This window comes from Ursus maritimus, unplaced genomic scaffold (assembly GCF_017311325.1).
Source record: "Ursus maritimus isolate PB19 unplaced genomic scaffold, ASM1731132v1 scaffold_8, whole genome shotgun sequence".
Lineage (NCBI taxonomy): Eukaryota > Metazoa > Chordata > Mammalia > Carnivora > Ursidae > Ursus > Ursus maritimus.
Genome location: NW_024426996.1, coordinates 623,546 through 644,746, shown reverse-complemented (window position 1 = coordinate 644,746; position 21,201 = coordinate 623,546). Strand labels below are relative to the sequence as shown.

Sequence of the window (21,201 nt, the reverse complement as noted above, 5' to 3'; positions counted from 1 at the left end):
AAGAACACAATGCAGGCACTCCTAGGCTTTGTGTCCTGACCCCCAGGAGAGTTAGAAGCGTTTTATTGGAAATTGTTGATTTCAATCCACTCTGCTTTGCTGCCCACTTAATTCTGGTTCTGACAGTGACCTCTCTCATACATTCAGGTTTTAAAAATGAATTTTAAAAATTGTTTACAAATATTTCTATGTATAATCATTTCTATTGTTGCCAACAAACTGTGGAAGAAACTAAATGTTTACTTATATAACAAGTACACTGTAATGCTGTCACAGCAGTGTTTGTTAGTTAAAATAATGAGATATAATCCAAGTACTTTGGTAGCTTCCCTGCGAGAAGTCTTAGAGAAGGATAAATTCTGTGTTCCGTTACATAATCAGCTCAGTCTACAGCTTCTAGGCATGAAGAGAAGCATAAACAAAAACACAAAACTATAATGTTGTCCTTATCTTTACTGTATTAGGCAAAAATCTATGGACAATTCATACATTCCATACTGGAAAATAAAGCTATGGATTTTTCTTAGTTTTAGGGCTTTTGCTACATGAGTATTTGTTGGTGAGATTTTCTTTTTTCTAACTTGAACTAAAAAAATACAAAACACGCATAAAGTTAAGCACACCTCTATAGAAAGCATTTAACATTAAAAAAATTCAATTGCTATAATGAATTTTGTCAAAGTAGCAGCCATTTAAAAAATTATTTGTTATTATTGTTTATCATGTGATTTGGACTGAACATATTACACTGTTTCAATGTCAGGACATACCTTTCCCTTCCCATACCTTTTTATCTCCAGAAATCAATTCTAACAAAAATCAGGCATGAAAGAAGAAGAATTAAAAGTGATGACAGACTCCCTAATCAGTCTACCTGTTTATTGGTCCTGTGCCCACGCCTGCAATTCATTCAAATAGTGAGAATAAATTACTTGATTGTCTTAGAAGATATGCCTCCTGAGGCAAGAGTTTTAGGAATGGAGAGAATGACTATTTTTTGAGTGTTTTAACATGAATTCTTCATGTTCTGTTGATATTTGAAGAACTTCTTTGTCTGCTAGGTCTTAGGTATTGGTTTATTTTTTAGGATTTAAGTATTTATTGGCATTTGATCATTAAGACTTGGTTTATAAACTTCAGTGTTTTTTTTCTTTTAAACAGGGGCTGGGTATGGTGGTGAGGTCAAAGGAAAAGAATCCCTTACAATTTATAACATTTTGTATTATGCTCTGTGCATAATACAAGCATCTTTATGATTTATAAAGTTAAAATAGAGATGATACAGAAGGATGGAAGGAGTATGAATGGCTGTTTATATAGAAGAAATTCAAAGTAGAAAGAAACATGAAGAAGGTAAAGAATAAAAATTAAATTAAACTTATTTTTAGTTTTGTTGGGTGTTCAGGAAAGTACTTAAAGGAATACACAAAACCGTTAGTTTATAAAAATTAAAATTGAATATAAAATCTAGGCAGTAGAAAAGATTATTTATTTTTTTAATAGAAGGAGTGGGGGGCAGAGGGGCAAAGGGAGAGGGAAAGAGAATGTGAAGCAGGCTCCATGCCCAGCACAGAGCCCATCATGGGGCTACACCTCACGACCCTGAAATCATGACCTGAGCCAAAATCAAGAGTCAGACGCTTAACCAACTGAGCCACCCAGGTGACCAGAAAAGATTATTTTATAAAATGTATTCACACTGCTAATTTCAAGCCAGCCAGGAAGACTGGGAAAATGCTTTTTGTTGGGATTGATTACAATGAATCAAACACATACCTATTCCCATTTCCCATGCCACATTCATATGATTCACTCATTTATTACGCACTTAACATAGAGTAAGGTGTGGTGTGTGTGTGTGTGTGTGTGTGTGTGTGTGTGTGTGTGTGTGTGTTAAACCTATGAGCCTTAAAAGTTTGGTCAAAATCAAGGATAATAAAAGCATAGGTAAGGACTTAGTGGGAGTGTTCTCTATAAAATTAGATCTTGAACTTTATTACTAATGTGAATATGAACAAGAAAAATAATCTAGAAAGTGAATCAGAATTCCAAAGAATAAATTCTATGTATCATGGATGACAAGGAAAGTGTCATGAGGAAAAGCGAGAGAGAGATTGAAAAGAACATTTTTATAGGTATTTCACTGTGGATTATACTGTTTTTGATTAATTGAAAACAATGGTTATTTCCCCCTCATTCTGAAAACATTATAGAAGTCAGTTGTGATTAAGCAAACCTTAATACACCTGGAAAATTAAAATCAAAAGCATGGTATTTGACAATTAAATGTATTTGCTTGCTCTCATGCCATAACATTGCATTCGTTTGAGAAAATAGCTTTATGGCTTCTTTTCATGTCTTTACCCAATTTCCCATTTTAGGCATTTAACTAAATTTAATAAGCACACATTAGAACATTTTAATATTTCCTGACTATTTTAAGATTTTATTTATTTGAGAGACAGAGAGCACAAGCAGGGGGAGATGAAGAAGAAGCAGACTCCCCACTGAGGAGGGAGCCCGATGCGGGGCCTGATGCGGGCTCGATCCCAGGCCCCTGGAATCGTGACCTGAGCCAAAGGCAGACACTTAACTGACTGATCCACCCAGGCACCTCTGACTATTTGAAAACATTACCTTAGCAGTCATTTATCCTCAAGTTCTTTTTTATGATGGTCAGGGAAGTATCCCATTTCTCTTAGAAAGTGTGCTGTAACAGCCAAATAGGAATTAGTCCAAGTTGTTTACAAAGGTAGTTCAATCCTGTGTTGAAATAGATGGATGATCGGGGGGCATTTGTGCTATATTTACTAAATATTTGTTAAACTGAAGGGATCCAGTCATTCAAGGCAAGCCACAAAAAATAGTAATTTTATTGCCAAGCTGCTGAAGTATCTTCACATCGATATCCCCATCAGTATGCCAGTATCAAATTTATGATCATCCTCATTCACCAAATTGCAATCCTTCCCCCACCCCCCATGCACATTAAGAAATGCAGTTGTTAGCCCACTATGATCCGTTTGGTAGGTTCCCCATGCCAGAAATCTAGGAGCCCATTCTTCATGCATACTCACTTATCTCATCCAGTTACCAAGCTCTGTCAATTCAGCCTCCTCCTCGTCTCCAGAATCCATCCCTTCCTCATTGAATTTCTAGCTTTCATTTTTGCATTGTCTCCTGATTCATTATCTCCTTCTACTCCACCTTTCATTCCAGCATAAAGGTCAGCTTTCTAAAGTGCAAGTCTGATCAAGTCACAATCTTTATATTTCTGAAATGAATCTCTGTTGTCTTCACAAGCTGATTCCTGTACAGCTCACCTCCCACCCTTGCTCCTCACCCATCCCCTATTTCTCAAGTCGTCCACATCAATTTTTGGTTCCTTATCCTCTGTGTTTTCTCACTTTGAATGCCTCTGCATATGCGCTCCCTGTGTGAAGAGTGTCCTTTCCTTCCTAGCCAACTACTCAGCCTTCAGGGGTGGTTCGGGCATCGTCCTTTCTCTCTCTCTCTCCTCTATCCATTCTCCCTGACCTCTCTGTGAAGTTATGTGCTTGCATTCCGTGTTCTCTTGACTTCTTATGTTTTCTAGACAGAAAATATCTTGAGGGTGGGGATTTTATCTTACTTTCTCTTTGCATAGTGCCTGGTAAGTTTGCTAAATGAGTAAGTGAATAACTAGACAGAGTGTCAGCAGATATTGACTAGGTAGCTATTGATTAAGGTGTGTGGCTCCGGGCAAATTAACTTCTCTGGGTTTCATTTCCTCGATGTATAAAAATGAGAAGTTAGACTAGATGACCATTTACATCTAAAATTACTTGTTTTGTTGATGTGATAGTATTATTTGGAAGACTTCAGATTTTCTTGCTGTATTGAGCAAGATCACCGTAAGGGAAATGCATGTGAGAAGGTACAAAGATAATTCTTGACTGTCATTATGATAATATGAGGAACTGTTCATTTTTGGATTATGAGTTATCATTTATGGTCTTAGTCTAGTTTCTTTCTGGCATCAGGTGTTTCTGGGGTTGCATCTTTTTGTTATTAATCAATCTCTACCATAAACTTAAATTCATATTTCTCCAAAGAAATTGAAGACATGCTTGATACAGAAATTGCATATAAAATTCAATATTTTAACTCTAAATGGGCTCAAGTTCTCATTAATTATAACTATAGTTGGAGGAGGAAAAAAGGGAAGTGGTAGTAATGTAAATGCAGTCCTCATGTGTAGAACAAGAGCATAATGTCTAAAATCGACAAATTAAGAAAAAAAGATATAAACATAGTGTTTGCAGATATGAAGAGAACCCCCAGGAAAACTAAAAAGAGAAAATGAGGAGTAGACGAAAGTCAGTCACTCTGAAAAGCAGGATTGGAGATGAGGAGAGGTGGGGTAGGGGAATCTTTACTGTTTTATAGCAGCTCTTCTACCTTTGCATAGTAGGATATGTTTTTTAACCATTAATTCATTTGAATATACATCGGATCCTTTCCATGTGCCAGGTTCTAGGAACTGGGAATACTGAACAAGACAGAAATCCATAATTTCATGGAGCTTAGATCATGTAATGTTTTCACTTTTAAAAATTTTCTCTTTTCATTAGCCTTTTTTAAAATTGAAGAATCACATAAGTAAAAGATCGTATTAATCATGAGAGTACAGCTTTAATGATTTACCTCAAAGTGAATACACTTAGGTGGGGCTCTAGAAAGAACATTACCAGCATCCTGAAAGTCCTATTTCTGACCCTTTATAGTCAGGACCCCTACCCTTCACTCTCATTTAAAAGGTGTCACTAATGACTTTTGGATTATATGCATGTTGATTCCAGGAGTCCACATATAAATTCATCCACATACAATTGAGAATTGACTGAATGAATTCATTACTCCAAGGTGCTAATAATGAGCCTCACACAAGTACTAACCGTGCTATGGTTAAAAGCCCTAAGGTCAGTTCATTTGAGACTTTAATCACTAAACTACGTTTGTAAAAATAGAAAACAAATCACATTTCCATATTAATTTGTCATTTATGAGTTTGAGTAATTATTTAGTTTCTTGCCCAGCATTCAATGTCACTGACAAAGAGACATGGGAGAAAAAAGCATTCACATCAGACCTTATCAGACATGGAAGCGAATGTAGTTCACTTCTTTCTTCCTTTATACATCGACATCTGCATAAATTGAAGGATTTATCCATGTGAGTGGTCAGTGTGGAAATGCCTTCCTAACTAGATTTAAGGACGGGAAGTTCCCTGTATAAGGCCTGATTTTGATGCTTGCAAGTCATCATTTGTGTGTTTGTGTAATTGGAAGATCGCGGTTTTTCTTATTTCTTCAAGGAAACCCTTTTCTCCCTCCAGAGCAATTGTCACTATATCCATAGAACCAATAAGTATTGCTGGTTCATATGATTAATCCTTTTCATTTAAAACATAAAGGATATACTTTTATAGATATGTGAGGATAAGTAAAAATGAAAATCCAAACTGAAGTTGTCATACTCAAATATAAGAGAACTTGTTTTCTCTATATCTGATCAAAGTAATATTAATCTCTAATTCATAATTCTTGAGGTCTACTTCCTCTTCAGTCTCCTCCAAAATGGTGCTCAAGACAAAGCCCAGACATGAAATTAAAATTTGGTTGTACTCCATTTTTTTAATTAAGTCTTAATTTTTTTAGAGCAGTTTCAGGTTCACAACAAAATTGAGGGTAAGGTACAAAGATTTCCCATACACCCCTACCCCTGTGTATGCCTTATTTCCCCACTATCAGCAGCTCCCATCAGAGCGGTACATTTGTGACAGTTGTTGAACCTACATTGACACATTGTAAGCACCCAAAGTCCATAGTTTGTGTATGGTTCATTCTTGGTGTTGTGTGTTCTTTCGGTTTGGACAAATGTACAATGACGTGTATCCATCATTATGGTATCATACAAGAGTATTTTCACGGCCCTAAAAGTCCTCTGTGTTCCACCCATTCATCCTTCACCCCCTACCCCCACCATCATACTCTATTTTTAGAGAAGAAATCTATAGTAAATCAAATCCCTTTCTGATACCACCTGAATGAAAGACCTCAAACTTTGTGTGAATGTATTGAATTAGTTTTTATGTGGAAATGGAAGGCAACAATATCTCAGGAGTGACTTCAGTTATAACATGTAAGGTTTTATCTAATTTACTGTAATCTTCAGAGAACTTCTCTAGCTATATAAATTTAGATTCACCATACTTCATCTGACTATACTATCAACAAAAATAAATTTTACTTAGAATGGCATCTGCCATTTAATATATATGACACTTGATTATAACATGATTAGAAAATGTCCAGAACATCTTTTTGACCCTATAAATTTCAGTCATTTATGATTAAGAAAACAGGCATAGGCAAAGATTGATACTTATGGAACATATTAGAATGTATTCTGCTCTTTCTAAGAAAATCCCTGTCCTCCATGGGTACAGTGGACATGATACAGCAAGAATTTATGTGCTTCTCTCACACAGGAAAAGAAGTTATATTTACTCTGTTTTATTGATTCTAAGAGGTACTTCTCCCCCCTCCCAGGATTCTCTAGGTATCTTTCTGTTATTGGTTTCTAATTTAATTTTATTGTGTTTAGATAACCTATCTGTATGCTTTCACTTCTTTGAAATTTATTGAGACTTGTTTTATGGTCCAACGTACGGTCTGTCTTGGTGAATGTTCCATGTGCACTTGAAAAGAATGTGTCTTCCACAGTCATTGGAGTGTTCAATACATGCACTTAGTTTTACTAATGACATTGTTCCTACATTTTCTATATCTTTACTGATGTTCTATTGATTTGCTTTCATCAATTACTGAGAAAGGAGGGCTAAAAATGTTGACTATAATTGTAGATATGTTTCTTTAGTTTTGCCACTTTTGCTTCTTGTATTTTGAAGTTCTGTTAATATGCGCATATGCATTAAAATAGTTATTTCTCTGTGATGAATTGACTCTTTTGTTCTTAAGAAATATTTCTCTTTGCCTCTGGTAGTATTTCTTCTCTTGAAGTCTATTGTATCTGATATGTTAGTATAATCTGCTTTCTTATATTTAGTACTTCCATGGTATAACTGTCCTGACTTCCCGTCTTGATACTTTTAAACTATATGAATCTTTAATATTAAAGTGCAATTTCTATGAAAAGCATATACTTGGATCTCGCTTTTTCTGTCCAGTCTGACCATCTCTACTTTCTGTCGGTCTGTTTAGTCCATTTCCATTGAATATAATTATTGATATGGTTGGGCTCAAGTTACCATCTTGGCAATTATTATCTACTTGTGCCATCTGTTCTCTATTGGTTTTTTTCCTCCTTTCCTGCCATCTTTTGAATAAATTTATTTTTAAATTCCATTTCATCTCCTTCATTGGCTATATTTTAAACTGTTTACTGAGGGACTACAATAGGAATCCTTGACTCTACCACAAATTGATACTATAACATTTCATATATAATATAAGAACTTGAGAGTGGTATACTTCCACTTGTCCTTTTCCCTTCCTCTGTGCTATTTTTGTTACAAATTTTACTTCTGCATACGTTATAAACCCCAAAATATATTGTGCTTTTTTAATAGCACACAAGAAAAAAGTCTTATATTTACCCACGTTCTCATCATCTTTGTCATTTTTCATTCTTTCATGTAGATCCAGATTTCTATCTGGCATCATTTCCCTTCAGCATGAAGAACTCTCCTTAACAGGCTGCAGGCCTGCTCAGGATGAATTCTCTCAGCTGTTGTTTATTTGAAAAATATCAATTTCACTTCAATTTTTAAAGGTTATTTTTGCTGAGTATAGAACTGTACACTAATCTTTTTTTTTCCTTTCAGTATTTTCATCATTGTTTCTGATAAGTCAGCCATCATACTTATCATTATCCCCCCCTTGTCCCTGGATGTTTTTAGGATTGTTCTCTTTAGCATTAATTTTTATCAGTTTGGTTGTGATGTGACTAAGCATGGTTTTGTCTTTATCCAACATGGGGATCTTTGAGATTCTTGGATCTATGGGTTGATTTTTTTTTAAACCAAATTTGGAAAAATCTTGCCCATTATTTCTTCAAATATTTTTTCTTCTCTCTCCAGGGCTCTAAATGACGCATATATAAGACCACCTGATATCGTCTCATAGGTCACTAAAGGTGTCTTAATTTCTTTCTGCCTTTTTTCTTCATTTTAGATAGATTTTATTGACTAATATTTAAGTTTATCGATCCTTTCTTCTCGTGTTTAATATGTTGATCAGGTCACCTAATAAAATCCCATTTTGATTTAGAATTTTCCATTAGTTCTTTTTCTTTTTTATTTCCATTTCTCTTGCAAGATTCCCTATCCATTTATTATGTTCATCTCCTCCTTTATATTCTTGGACTTATTGCTATTAACAGTTTTAAAGTCATTGGTTGCTAAATCCATAATTTGTGTCATTATTTTCTCTTGAGTCATATTTTCCTACTTTGCATGTTTTGTCCTTTTTATTGTACATTGTGGGTACTACATTGTGGAGAGTACATATTTTTGTCTTCCTTTAAAGAGTGTTAAGTTTTGTTGTAATAGGCAATAAATTTACTGGTGAATCACCTGGTTTTATAAAGTTGAGCTTAGAATAGCCTTTATTCTAGGGTATTTCCCTTATTCCAGTAGCATGGTCTTTCTGGGGTCACAGCTGAACACTCAGATTGTTCAGTGATGTCTCTTCACCCTGGGTGATTGGAACTTCAATGTTTCTCATAGGGTCCCAAAACTTCTGGAATCTCCATTCAGCTCTTAGATCCCCAGCAGCCATTTTTCTAGTAGGCTTTACAGAATCTTTTCCTGCACTAGTACAGCTTAGTATGTATTCATTAACCAGAGGTGACCCTTATGAAGATTTCTGAGCTTTTTTGTCTGTGTAAATTCCTCATTTCTGATATCCTGCCCAGTGAGATTTCTGTTCTCTGTTTGGACTCTACTTCCTTGTGTCACGGTTTGGAACATAGTCTCAGTCAAAAAGTGAATTTAGAGCTCACCTCAAGTGTTTCCATGTCCAGTGTCTTCCATTATTGCTTCAAATATCTTGTATAGTTTTACAGTTGAGTTGGGCAAGTTCAATAATCATTACTCTGTCATGACTGAAAGTAGGAGTCCACATTTTGACAAATCTGAAATTGCAGTGTTTCCTACTATTAATATAATATCAATTTTTAAAAAGTACTTAGTATTTACTAATTTGGTGATACAAAGAAGCGAAGCTCTTGTATCTACTTTTTAGGCATTTATATCCACTTAAGAAGATGGTAAATATATAAAGTTAAATTGTCGTAGGCCAGTATGTTGTCAAGTGTAAAATCACCAGTGCACCTAAGTGGTATAGCCTTTGTGTGGACTGCATAGCTGTAGGTTACAGAGGAAATACAGGGTTTCTGGGCAGAGGTCAGATTTGAGTAGAGGCTTGAGGTGATATGTAAGTAAGAAAGATGGCATTTCAGGATGCAAGGCTACCATGAACAAAACACAAGGTGGAAATGAGCAAGGCATTTTTGAATGATCAGTCTGTCTATGATAAAAGGTTTTGGTTAGGACGCAGTAATAGATGATGTTTATAATATGATTTAATGTAATAATATAATAAGCTGAGTGGTTGAAGGCTTTTGACCTTATAAAGGAGAATAGTAGGGAGGCTACTACTGACATTCAGAACCAAGGCAGTGAAAGTTCAACTAGGGTACAACAGTGGGAATGGAAAGGGGGAGGCAGATACAAGAAATAATACAAGAAAGAAATCAGCAGAAATTGGTTATTGACTGAAAATGTGTGAGATAAGGAGAGGGAAAGGAGAAAAAGGTGACTGAATTTTTGACCCTGAGTACCTGAGACAATGATATACAGGCAGAAATTGGGCAGTCAAGAACAGAGCCATTGCTGCAGGAATGATTAATTTGATTTTAGATATTAGAGAGTTGAAGATATTAAAAGCTTTATAATTTTTTTAATGGTATCAGTGCTTAAAGCTAATAACAATGTATTAATACTTACATTTTGAAGTCTTTATAGTACTAATTTTATTCTGTTTACATTATAGCATTTTTGGCTAATGTACTTGTTTTCCTTTGTTTTATTAGGAACTGGATAAGCAAATACAGTAAAAATGAGTACAAAGTGGGGTTAGGGAGTGGGTTCTGAATAGGACCCTAACAAAGAAAATGTAATAACTGAATTACCAAGATAACTAACCCATACCCTATACACCCTCCATTTCCTGTGACACCTACCATGTTGCATTGCTTTTGCCTGTTTGTCTTCCTACTTACTAAACTGTTGCATTAGTTAGCTTTTGCTTTGTAAAAAATTACCACAAAGCTAATTAAAACACAAACATTTGTTATTTTTCTCACTTTGATGGGCTCTCTAGGTCATCTGGTCTGGACTGGCTCTGCTGATCTCTGAAGTCTTTTGGTTGCTCATCTGATGCTGTTTGGTTTGGGGGGGGGGGCGTCCAGTAGGACCTCTCTGCTCCACACGATCTCTCATTCTCCAGTGGGCTAGCTCAAGCTTGTTCACATGGCAGCAGTATTCCAAGAGAGCAACAATGGCTGTTGCAATGCCTCTTGAAGCTGGTGTTTAAAACTCACACTTCTATCTCATGCTATTGGTCAGAGTAAGTTACAGGCCTGCCAAGAGTCAAGGGATGGAGGAGAAATACATTTTACCTTTTGTTGGGTGGAGTTGCAAAGAATGTTTGGTCATTGCATTCAATCTATCACAACTGTGGGCCCTGGGAGTACACTCTCGTATCCTTTGCTGTCTTTGGTAACTAACACATAGGAAGTCTAAATATTTTTTTAATGAATGACTAAATTAATGAAGGGACGAACCCATTCAGGGACTATTTCAATATACCTTAAAGATATACACACTTTTATTGTGCCATTAGTGAGTATGGTGTTTTCTATGGACATATTTTAGAAAGAGAGTCTCTTGATTCTCCTTCTATCCTTTGTAATTGAACAAAGGAGATACTTAAAACAAAACAAAATGAAAAGCAACTATTGCTGGAGCTACTGTTGTTTGGTATTTTCACCTTCATATTTGGCTGTCCCAAGAAGAACTCGTTTGGGTGCGTTGTCACAGTCCTGTTTGGCTTTTCAGGCTATGCTCTGGGTAGACTAGCTCCAACCTGAACATGCAGGAGACCTGGAGCAAAGATACTGGATTAACATGAATAAAATTGTAAGTCAAGGAAAAAAATCACATCTGCCACTTGGGTAAATGAGCAAACCATGGTGTGTGGAGTCAGATTAGCTGGCATTACTCTGTCAACCTCAGCAAAGGACTTACTCTCTGTAAACCTCAGTTTTCTCCTCCGGGACCACATTTCTCAGGAATATTGTGAAAATTAAATGAAATAAGTGAAGCACTATCTATAATTCCTGATTCATGGGAAGTAATCAGTGAACTTTAGTTCTTTGTACGTGTGAACCAAACTACTGTCATAGGATGGCATTCTCAGGGTTTCTCTTTCCTGGCGTTATTGACATGTGGGGTCAGATATTTCTTCGTCGTAACGAGTTGTCCTGTGCGTTATAGGCTGTTTAGCAGCATCTCTGACCGCTACACACTGGATGCCAGTAGGACCATCCACCAGTGTGACAGCTAACAATGTCTCCAGATATTGCCAAATGTCCCTAGTGGCAAAATATGCAGACATTTCATCCAGCAGTAATAAGGATAGAGATAAAGAGGGAATGTGGCAGTGTACCCATGCATGTTGGATAGGGAAAAAAAGTACTTGATTCTTCTCAGAATGCCTCAAACCCTTACTGTCTCTATTACTTTTCCCAAAATCTAACATAAACAGAGTGATTATGCTCTAACAAAATGCTTAACATTTACTCCGTGCCACTGACTATGCTAATAAGCTTTTCATGAGTTACCAATTGAATGTTGCCTATGGATCTGCCGTCTCTATTAGATTGGCATTCCATCGTGAGCAGGGACCTTGTCCCAGCTCCAACCACGATGTAGTTGTGCTTATGAGGGAGCTATTTTCTAGGTTGGTCACATTGGTAGTGTTGCACCCCAATAATGCATTAAGGAGCTGAAAATGGATAGAGCTGTGGAAAACATGGAAAATGAGTTTATACAAATCTAGATGTAGATTACAAATATTGATTTTCTTTCAAAAACTTTTAAAAAACAGCTATTTTGAGAAGAGTAAATCCACCATTAATGTTTCTTTCATCATCACTAACCCGATATATCAGAAGAAAGATAAAAATAAATAGCCCCTTTAAAGTTAAATTTTTTTTATTATATTTTTTTGAAGAGGATTCCAGTAGTGCTTAGAAATTGTTCACCCATTCTGATTTTCTCTTTTTTTCTTTTTTTTTTTTTTAAAGATTTTATTTATTTATTCGACAGAGATAGAGACAGCCAGCGAGAGAGGGAACACAAGCAGGGGGAGTGGGAGAGGAAGAAGCAGGCTCATAGCAGAAGAGCCTAATGTGGGGCTCGATCCCATAACACCGGGATCACGCCCTGAGCCAAAGGCAGACGCTTAACCGCTGTGCCACCCAGGCGCCCCTGATTTTCTCTTTTTTTCTTAAAAATGTGTACTTCTAATTACATAAATGAGTTAGAAAATTAAAACATAGGAATGTATAGCTTAGGGAGTAATAATCTCCATGTCACTATATATGGATCCGAACTATTGTTTTTAACAACTATGTAATATAAAAGGTATAAGTATAACATAATTATAATTAAGTGATCTGCTATCAAAGGACATCTAGATTTTTTCCAGTTTTTTGAGGCAATGCATATCCTTGTATTAATTTTTTTGCATATGTGATCATATTTTAGTACAAATTTCTGAAAGTGGAATTGCAGAGTCAAAAGATAACCTCAGTTGAATGTTTCCCATTGTATGTAGTACACACATGTATATACCTTACATGACACTTCTCCAAAAAGTTCCTCTATCTAGATAAATAGCCTTTATCTATGTCAATTTATTATTTAATAGAGAAATGGTGAAAAGTCACTCTCTTTCCTATAATTTCATCCTCATTGCTATCCAGGATGAGGTATTAAAATTACACCCAAGTGATATCTGCTATAGCTGAATATAGTCTTGAAAATAGAGACACTTCATCTCTCTGATTCTCAACTGCATCCTCTGAATGGCACCTAAAACTGTTTTTTCAAACTGCAGATTGTCACCCATTAGGGGGTCATGAAATCAATGGGTTTGAAAAGGTTGTTGTTTTTCTTTTTAATGAAATCTAATAGAACAAAAAGATCATGTTTCCTTACAGTGGGCCCTGCTCAAAAAATGTGAATATATCTGATCCTAGAAAATTCCTCCACTTTCAAGGAGGGCAGTGGCCTTGGTCTTGCTGCCTTCACTAAGAACTCTCTGTGCTGGCCTTTGATGTCAGTGGTGAGACTGTCACAGGTGTGCAGAAAGTAATCCATTAGGCATTTCAGGTAGAACTCGTCACATATTTAGAACTTAGCCAGTTATAACATTATGCCTCTCATGTGAGAAACACAAACAATTCGCTGGAGAAGCTATTTTTAGTGCTAGCTAGCTACATTTTCTATTTCTCTTTCCACGGTGTGAACATTTTCCTGAAAACCTCACCATTGGGGGAGAGAGATGCAGAGTTTAGGCCCATCTTCTCACTAGTCAACCCAGTATCTTCCTTTCTGTTTCAAGGTCCTTCCTCAAAAGCACAGAACTGTGCGAAGGGAAAGTGAGAGGAAGGGCTCAGGGAGCAGGGGGGCAGGAGGGGCTTTCCCTGGTCTTTCCTAATCTTTCAGTTCCAAAGGCTGAGTTGCTATTTCAGAATTTTGAAATAAAACTTGCTTTTAAAATTAATGCAAATATTACTCAGTGATTCATCCCTTCCAAAGAATTCTTGGTTTCTTTTGACATTTTATTTTTAAATTATGAGTTAACATTGACATGACTCTGAGGGTTACTGTTACCTCAGCTCTTCACGGTGAATTTAACTGCCTCACAAAGCCTGTAAAGTCAGATTTTAATCACCACCTGGGCATCTCTTGGGCTGCTGTTGGGCTTTTAAAACGCTGATCTTTTGGCACACATTTGTGCAGAAAGCACGGGGAGGATGTTGGCAGGAGGACTGTGTTTAATTGGATAGTTTGTCCAGTGCCTATAGTTAGAGATCTTCATTAAAGTTTTAACTACAATAAAGATCATGATAAGAACCCTGTGGCAGTTCTAATAGAGTAATTTTAGTTGAGTTTTAAAAATCAAAGTGAGGGCCACTTTATATTAAATCCAGACATTCAAAGGTCAGGAAACCATCAACAGCTGTATGTACACGTAGCACGCATAGATATTCAAAGTAACAGTGGATTCTGTCAGCTTAAGGAGTCAATGGTCTCCCCTCTGCTTTTGAAGACCCTGGGCTAGGATTATTTGAGAGGACTCAGGTGGTCAGCCCACATTAATGGAAAGCCTAAAGGCAAAAAATTTTTTAAAATGGTCTTAATATCTTTCTTGGAAGTTTGGACTCCTGTGGTGTTCTAAGAATAAGGATTTTCCACATGGAATATTGTAACTGGCATTAGCAAGGCATTTCAGTGTAACACTATTTTACTAGTATTCTTCAAATAATTGAAATTTATGATAATAACTCTTTAATATAGATGTATACCTAAGTACATATAAAAATGCAACTTTACAAAAAGAGTTGTGATTTGTTCTTTGAATAAGCATTTATTAGTCCACTAACCTACTCTAAGCTCAGCAAAATCCTGTTTTCAGGCGTTGATCCCATCAAAACCTCTCGTTTTACAGATGAGGAAACAGAGGCCGTAGTGAGTGTCATTGTATATCCAGAGTCACACACCCAGCAGTGGAAGAACTCCGGAATGTTTCTGGGCAATTTTCCTTTTTTTTTTTTTTTTTTAGCTACTTCTCTTAATTGATTACAGTTATTTGCCAATCTTCAGTTTTACATTTTAGACTAATATTTCTTTCAAATCTGCAGGGAGTTCTTATTTACAGGACGCACCTTTTTCCCTTCTGCTGAAGTTGGACACTGCTCTGTATCCCACTAGCAATCCTCACGAGGCTCGCTCACTCCTCATCAGGCACAGAGGACTCTGGGAGGAGAGGATTTCATTGGAAACCGGGGTCCTCTTTGGAGGATTTTGTCCTTATTGGAGATGTATTCATTAGGGTAAAAGATAGACTATTTTAATAGAGACACCCAGCAATACGCTAGGTCAAAGAACAAAGAAATTTCTTTCCTTCTCACATCACCACCAGTATTAGCTGCCATTCATCAGTGTCCATGTGGCAGAAGCTAGGTCTTCTTCGTGTCTAGGCTTTATCCAGCAGGGAAGAGGAAAAAAACCCAAAAACGTGGAGGACGTTTGTCAAGGGCCTTAAGCCCAGACCTGGAAGTGGCACACAAATAGTTTTGACGTTCTCCTGGTGAGCATTTTGTCAAGTGGCCATCCCTAATTCTAAGGAAGTGTGGAGTATACTCGAGCTGAGCAATCAGACTTGCAGCTACAGATACGACCGCGCAAAAGGAGTGAACAGATCTTGGCGTACAGTTAACATTCTCAGCCCGAGCCCCAAGTGCTTTACAGACTTCATGAAAAAAAAACCAAAAGAAACTTGTCTCAGGAATGTTGTATACCTGAAACTAATGGAAAATCATGTGTCACCTGTATTTCAGTAAAAAATAAAAGAAAAATTTATTTCAGGAAGTAATATTTGCTTTCAGCCTTTTTTGTCCTTTAATCTTTCATGTAAATAGGTATAAAATTTGATCTAGGTAAATTTAAATAAAATCAGCCTATATTTAAAGTAATGATAAGGATATTTCTTAAGTAAGTAAATCCAAAATGGTATGTGATTTTTAGATACTATTTTTATCTGGCCATGTGGTTTCTCACTTTTCTCAGGGGTTCTGGGTAATAGAAGATTGCTAGGGCCTGAAATACATTAATATCTGGCTAGGGTAGATTAAATGTGAGACTATAGCCTTGATAATAAGGGCTCTTACAGTCTTTCTCTACCATTTTTTTTTTAAAGATTTATTTATTTATTTGAGAGAGAGAGCACCTGCATACATGCAAGTGAGGAGAAGGGCAGAGGCAGAGGGAGAAAGAGAATCTCAAGCAGATTCCACTGTGAGCAGAGCCCGATGTAGGGCTCGAGCTCAGGACCCCCAGATCATGACCTGAGCCGAAATCAAGAGTCAGACACTTAACCGACTGAGCCACCCAGGCGCCCTTCTGCACCACTTGGACAAGGGTAGGAAATGGCTTACTGCAGGGGCATGCACTAGAGGGCAGAGCACGGCACATGGGAGCTGTCCTCCCTTAGTGCTGTGCAAAGCACTGACCAGGCCCCTCTGACAGCAGGAGGCCCCTCTCTGAGCTTCTCAACTCAAGCCGTGGGTAGAAAGCTTGAACACAGTTCTAGGACCATCACAGAATTCACAAAAGGTTGGAAAATAATCTACACGAAGAGCTAAGACTAAATCCTTGTAGTCTAGATGGTGACAAATAGAAATGACCGCTAAGAATTCAAGTATGTATGATTTTTGTACAGACGCTGAAGATTGGTTGCACCAAATTCCAGGACACTGTTGTGAGCTTGCCACGGTTTTGGATTGCACATACGTAGTAATTCCTTGATTGTGCAATTTTTCGCCTGGTAGATTTCAATTCCAAAAAGGAACTACTCTTCTAAGGTTGATGTCCCCCCTTCTAAGATCTTTTTTTTTTTTTTAAAGATTTTATTTATTTATTCGACAGGATAGAGACAGCCAGCGAGAGAGGGAACACAAGCAGGGGGAGTGGGAGAGGAAGAAGCAGGCTCCTAGCGGAGGAGCCTGACGTGGGGCTCGATCCCAGAACGCCGGGATCACGCCCTGAGCCAAAGGCAGACGCTTAACTGCTGTGCCACCCAGGCGCCCCCCCTTCTAAGATCTTTTAAAAAGGATTATGTTTGGTCTTAGTGGAATAATACAGTTTACTCCTGTATGATGGAATTCTTAAGTGTCATTCCATTCTTATAGTTTTGTTTTGTTTTGTTTTGATACACAGCTCCAGAATGGCAGAAGACGATACGTATTTGGGAGGGCATGAACAAGTAAGTATTATAATCTCACTGATAATTTTTTGTAAATGTATTCATATTTTTAAATATACAGAGGCAGCAGTAGTCGTTGTCAGGAAAACTCTAAAATCGGTAAAACTTTATTTACAATTGTTCTTGAGGTTTCCCTCTCCCTCCATGTGAGGTCAGAGAGGACATGTCATATAAAATGAGGAACTTTATCACACATACTATTGCATAAAAATTATATATGCTGCAGTCAAATGATAACTACCATATTAGTTTCCTAGGGCTACTGTAACCAATGATCACAAACCAGATGGCATAAAAAATCAGAAATATACGCGGCGCCTGGATGGCTCAGTCAGTTAAGCATCCGACTCTTGGTTTTGGCTCAGGTCATGATCTCGGGGTTGTAGGATCAAGCCTATGTCAGGCTCTGTGCTGGGTGTGGAGCCTCTTTGGGATTCTCTCTCTCTCTCCCACTACACCCTCTCGCTCTCTAAAAACAAAGCAAAACAAAAAACAGAAACGGAAATATATTGTCTCACAGTTCTGGAAGCTAGAAATATCAAAACCCAAAATCAAGATGAGGCAGGGCGGGTGACTTCTGGAAGTTCTGAAGGAGAATCCGTCCGCGGCCTCTCTGCGGGCCTGCCGGTGGTTGCCCGCAATCCTCCGTGCCGCTTGGCTTGTAGCCGCATCGCTCCTGCAGACCCGTCTCTTCCCTGGGTGTCTCTCCCGTGTCTCTGTATCCAAATCTCCCTCTCTTTTCTCTCAAGAAGTCCCCAGTCATTGGATATAGGGTCTGCCATTCAGTATGACCTCATCTTGACCTGATTACATCTGCGAAGACCTTATTTCTAAGTAAAGTTACGGACACAGGCACTGGGGGGAAACACAAAATATTTACTTAAAACTCATCTAGTGAGGAGGCAAATTAGTGTAGTGAAAAGACCTCTGGCCTTAGAATTCAGATATCTTTATGTGGGTGCCGGCTGCTACTGATCGGCTCTTAAAACTTGAGGAATCCCTTAGCCCCCCACCATCCCGCTTTTCTCATTTGCAAAATAGGAATGCTAGCCGCACACTCACAAGGGTGTTGAAAAGACTGGATGAGCAGTGAATGTGTTTTGGGAACATATAACTGTTCGTTATAATTTTATTTTCGGTTATGAAGGAATACCAGTGTCTCTTTTCCCTTTCTCGCCCAACTTTTTACTTTGAAAAATTTCAGGCCCATAGAAATATTAAATAGTCCAACAGATCTTTGTTGATTATTAATATTTTGCTTCCTCCCCATCCCTCCCTCTCTCTCCCTCTGGCCTTTCCCCTCCCTCTGTGTGTGTGTGTATGTATATATACACACATGCATAATACATGTTTTATATATTTTATATTAGCTGTATATTAAATGAACCGTTTGAAAGTAATTATTAGACCCTAGGGTAATTATAATAACAATATTAAATTTTTAACGTAATGATTTTTAAGAAGTATTTAAAGTACTGAGATTTATTCATTCATCAGCTATTTATTGAGGCATGACTATGTACCAGAACATTGGCTAAGACGGACTACAAAGTGAGTGATACAGCTGCCATTAAAATAGGAGGGACAGAAACATAGTTTCTATTTGGTGATGAATGCTATTGTAGTCGTTTGCACAGAATGAGCCAGAAATGGTGACAGGGGTCGCTCTACTACCTGGAGGGAAGAACAGGTTATGAAGGACTCTGCAGAGAAAGTCAGTGTCAGCTGCAATTTGGAAAATGTAGTTTGCTAGGCTAGACAGGGAGAGGGAACACTACATACCAGGACACCCTGGCCCAAGATTCATAATCAAATCATATTAAAACTTTAGTGGCAACCACCTAAAAAATGGATTTTCCAAATTTACGCATGCAAACAGTCAGGAAAATAAAACCAAAAGTGAAATACTTTTTAAGGGATCTGGTATCACTTCTTCAAATAAAATAGACTTGTGTAGAATTCCCTATTCTTGATAATGTTCTGATTTATTTAGACAGAATGAGTATGCATTGCTCTTCACAGTAAGATGTCCTTTTGAATTTTAGTGTACAAATGGTGATGTGGGATAAATCTAGGAACATTTTCTTTGATTACAGCAGAAAAGATATTTGGCTACTCATATTATCAAAACCCATGTTTTACCTTTCACTTTTAATATGCAATGTCTAACATTTGAGGGCAAACTCTAACCAGCATTAGGATTGTTCTGCTTGGTTTTAGACCATGCTTTCCTGTCTATACACAGGAAATCTTATCAACAAGAGATGGTCCTTTATGCCACACAAAAGTAAAACCTGCTGAAAACATTCATTTCGAGAGTTTTTCTTATGTGGGCACTTTTGTGATCAGCAGCAACAGGGGTGGGGTAGATCTGATATTTCCATTTTTGAGGCGAGAGGTCCTTGAAGTAGGAGGGTTTTTTTTTTCCTGGTCTCAAGCTTAACGGTATGTATTTCCTGAAGCATACATGTCTTCCGTGAAATATCCCCAGTGTTTTGATGTAGTCCGGAGTTTGCTCTCCAGCTGCGAGTTAATACACAATGCAAGCTGCAGTGCACAACGCGGCTTCTGTCTTCCTCGTCTGAAGTGGAGTGTGTGCCCCGCTCCCAAGACCGGTGCTCTGCCCTCTGCTCAGTTACCTTAGCCACCCGCAGGACCACAGGGACGACATTTTTTTGCTAGGTCATCTCTTCTGTTCTGAGACGGGCGAATACTCTCTGTAAGGTGGGGCCCGTTTTTTTACAATAGCATGTTTTTTGATTCCTATATTTCCTTTCCAGGGAACAATGAATAGCATAGATGAACTTTACTCTTAAGCATTGAAGTGGAGCAGATTTACTGTTCCTCAGTTGAAAATTTGCATACCTCACAACTGGATCTGAAATGTTCTTTATTTAAACACTGTGTTTCTTACTCTTGATTTAACTAGGCATACTAGGCTTGTAGGTTCTAGGAACCTACAATAATATACTAATAAAAAAAGAAGAAGGAGGGGCGCCTGGGTGGCTCAGTCAGTTAAGTGTCTGCCTTAGGCTCAGGCTGTGATCCCAGCATCCTGGGATCGAGTCCAGCATCGGGCTCCCTGCTCAGTGAGGAGTTTACTTCTCCCTCTTCCTCTGCCCTTACCCCCAGCTTGTGCGCTCTTTCTCTAGCTCGCTCTCTCTCAAATAAAAACATTTTTAAAAGAAGGAGTAAATTGTAATGCTGGTTTTTCTTTTTGTTTAATACCAGCTTACTAACCAGCATATCATAAAAAATGGAATAGGGTTGGTTTCTGTGCAGTCCACAGACCTTTCAAACAGATGACTTATTTGGGTTGAAACAAATACTAAGCTCAGAAATATGAATTTTAAGTCCTGAATGAACTAAATGGAAAGGAAATTTTCTCTTGGGATAGGTAATTATAAATAACTTATCAAGATAGACTATAGAATTCAATCAACACATATTGCTTGCCCACTGCGTTAGTTCTCTGTTGCTACTGTAACAAATTACCACGCATTTAGTGACGTAAAACGACACAAATTTATTCTCTTACAGTCTGAAGGTCAGAAGTCTAAACTCCAGGTGTTCGCAGGGCTGCATTCCTTCTGGAGGCTTTCTTTCCTTGCTTCTTTCTTTCCTTGCTTCTAGAGGTGGCCTGCATTCCTTGGCTTGTGACCCCTTCATCACATCAACAACTTCTTTCCAGTGTCATACCTCCTACCATTCAGTTTAATCTCCTCTATCCCTCTTACTGGGCCCACTTGGATAATTCAGGATTGTCTATGTCCATATGAGACACAGAGAGAGAGAGAGAGAGAGAGACAAAGCACGAGAGAAAGAGAGAGCACAAGTGAGGGGAGCAGCAGGCAGAGGGAGAGGAACAAGCAGACTCCCCACTGAGCAGGGAGGCCAATGCAGGGCTTAATCCCAGGACCCTGAGTTCATGACCTGAGCCGAAATCAGACACTCAACCAGCTTCAACCAGCTGAGCCACCCAGGTGCCCCTCTGTGTCCATATTCTTAATTTAATAAC

At 37.9% G+C, this 21,201-nt stretch overlaps 1 protein-coding gene across 3 annotated transcripts in view; it reads left to right on the top strand.

Annotated features, from left to right (window-relative positions):
* NFKB1 (nuclear factor kappa B subunit 1) overlaps positions 1-21,201 on the top strand; it is a 111,760-nt gene that overhangs the window by 4,911 nt on the left and 85,648 nt on the right. For all 3 annotated transcript variants that reach the window (XM_040625507.1, XM_040625508.1, XM_040625505.1), the window contains exon 2: positions 17,138-17,183. In XM_040625507.1, coding sequence (XP_040481441.1) covers positions 17,145-17,183 — 39 coding nt within the window. In that variant the 5' untranslated portion in view covers positions 17,138-17,144. The remainder of the gene's footprint in view (positions 1-17,137; positions 17,184-21,201) is intronic.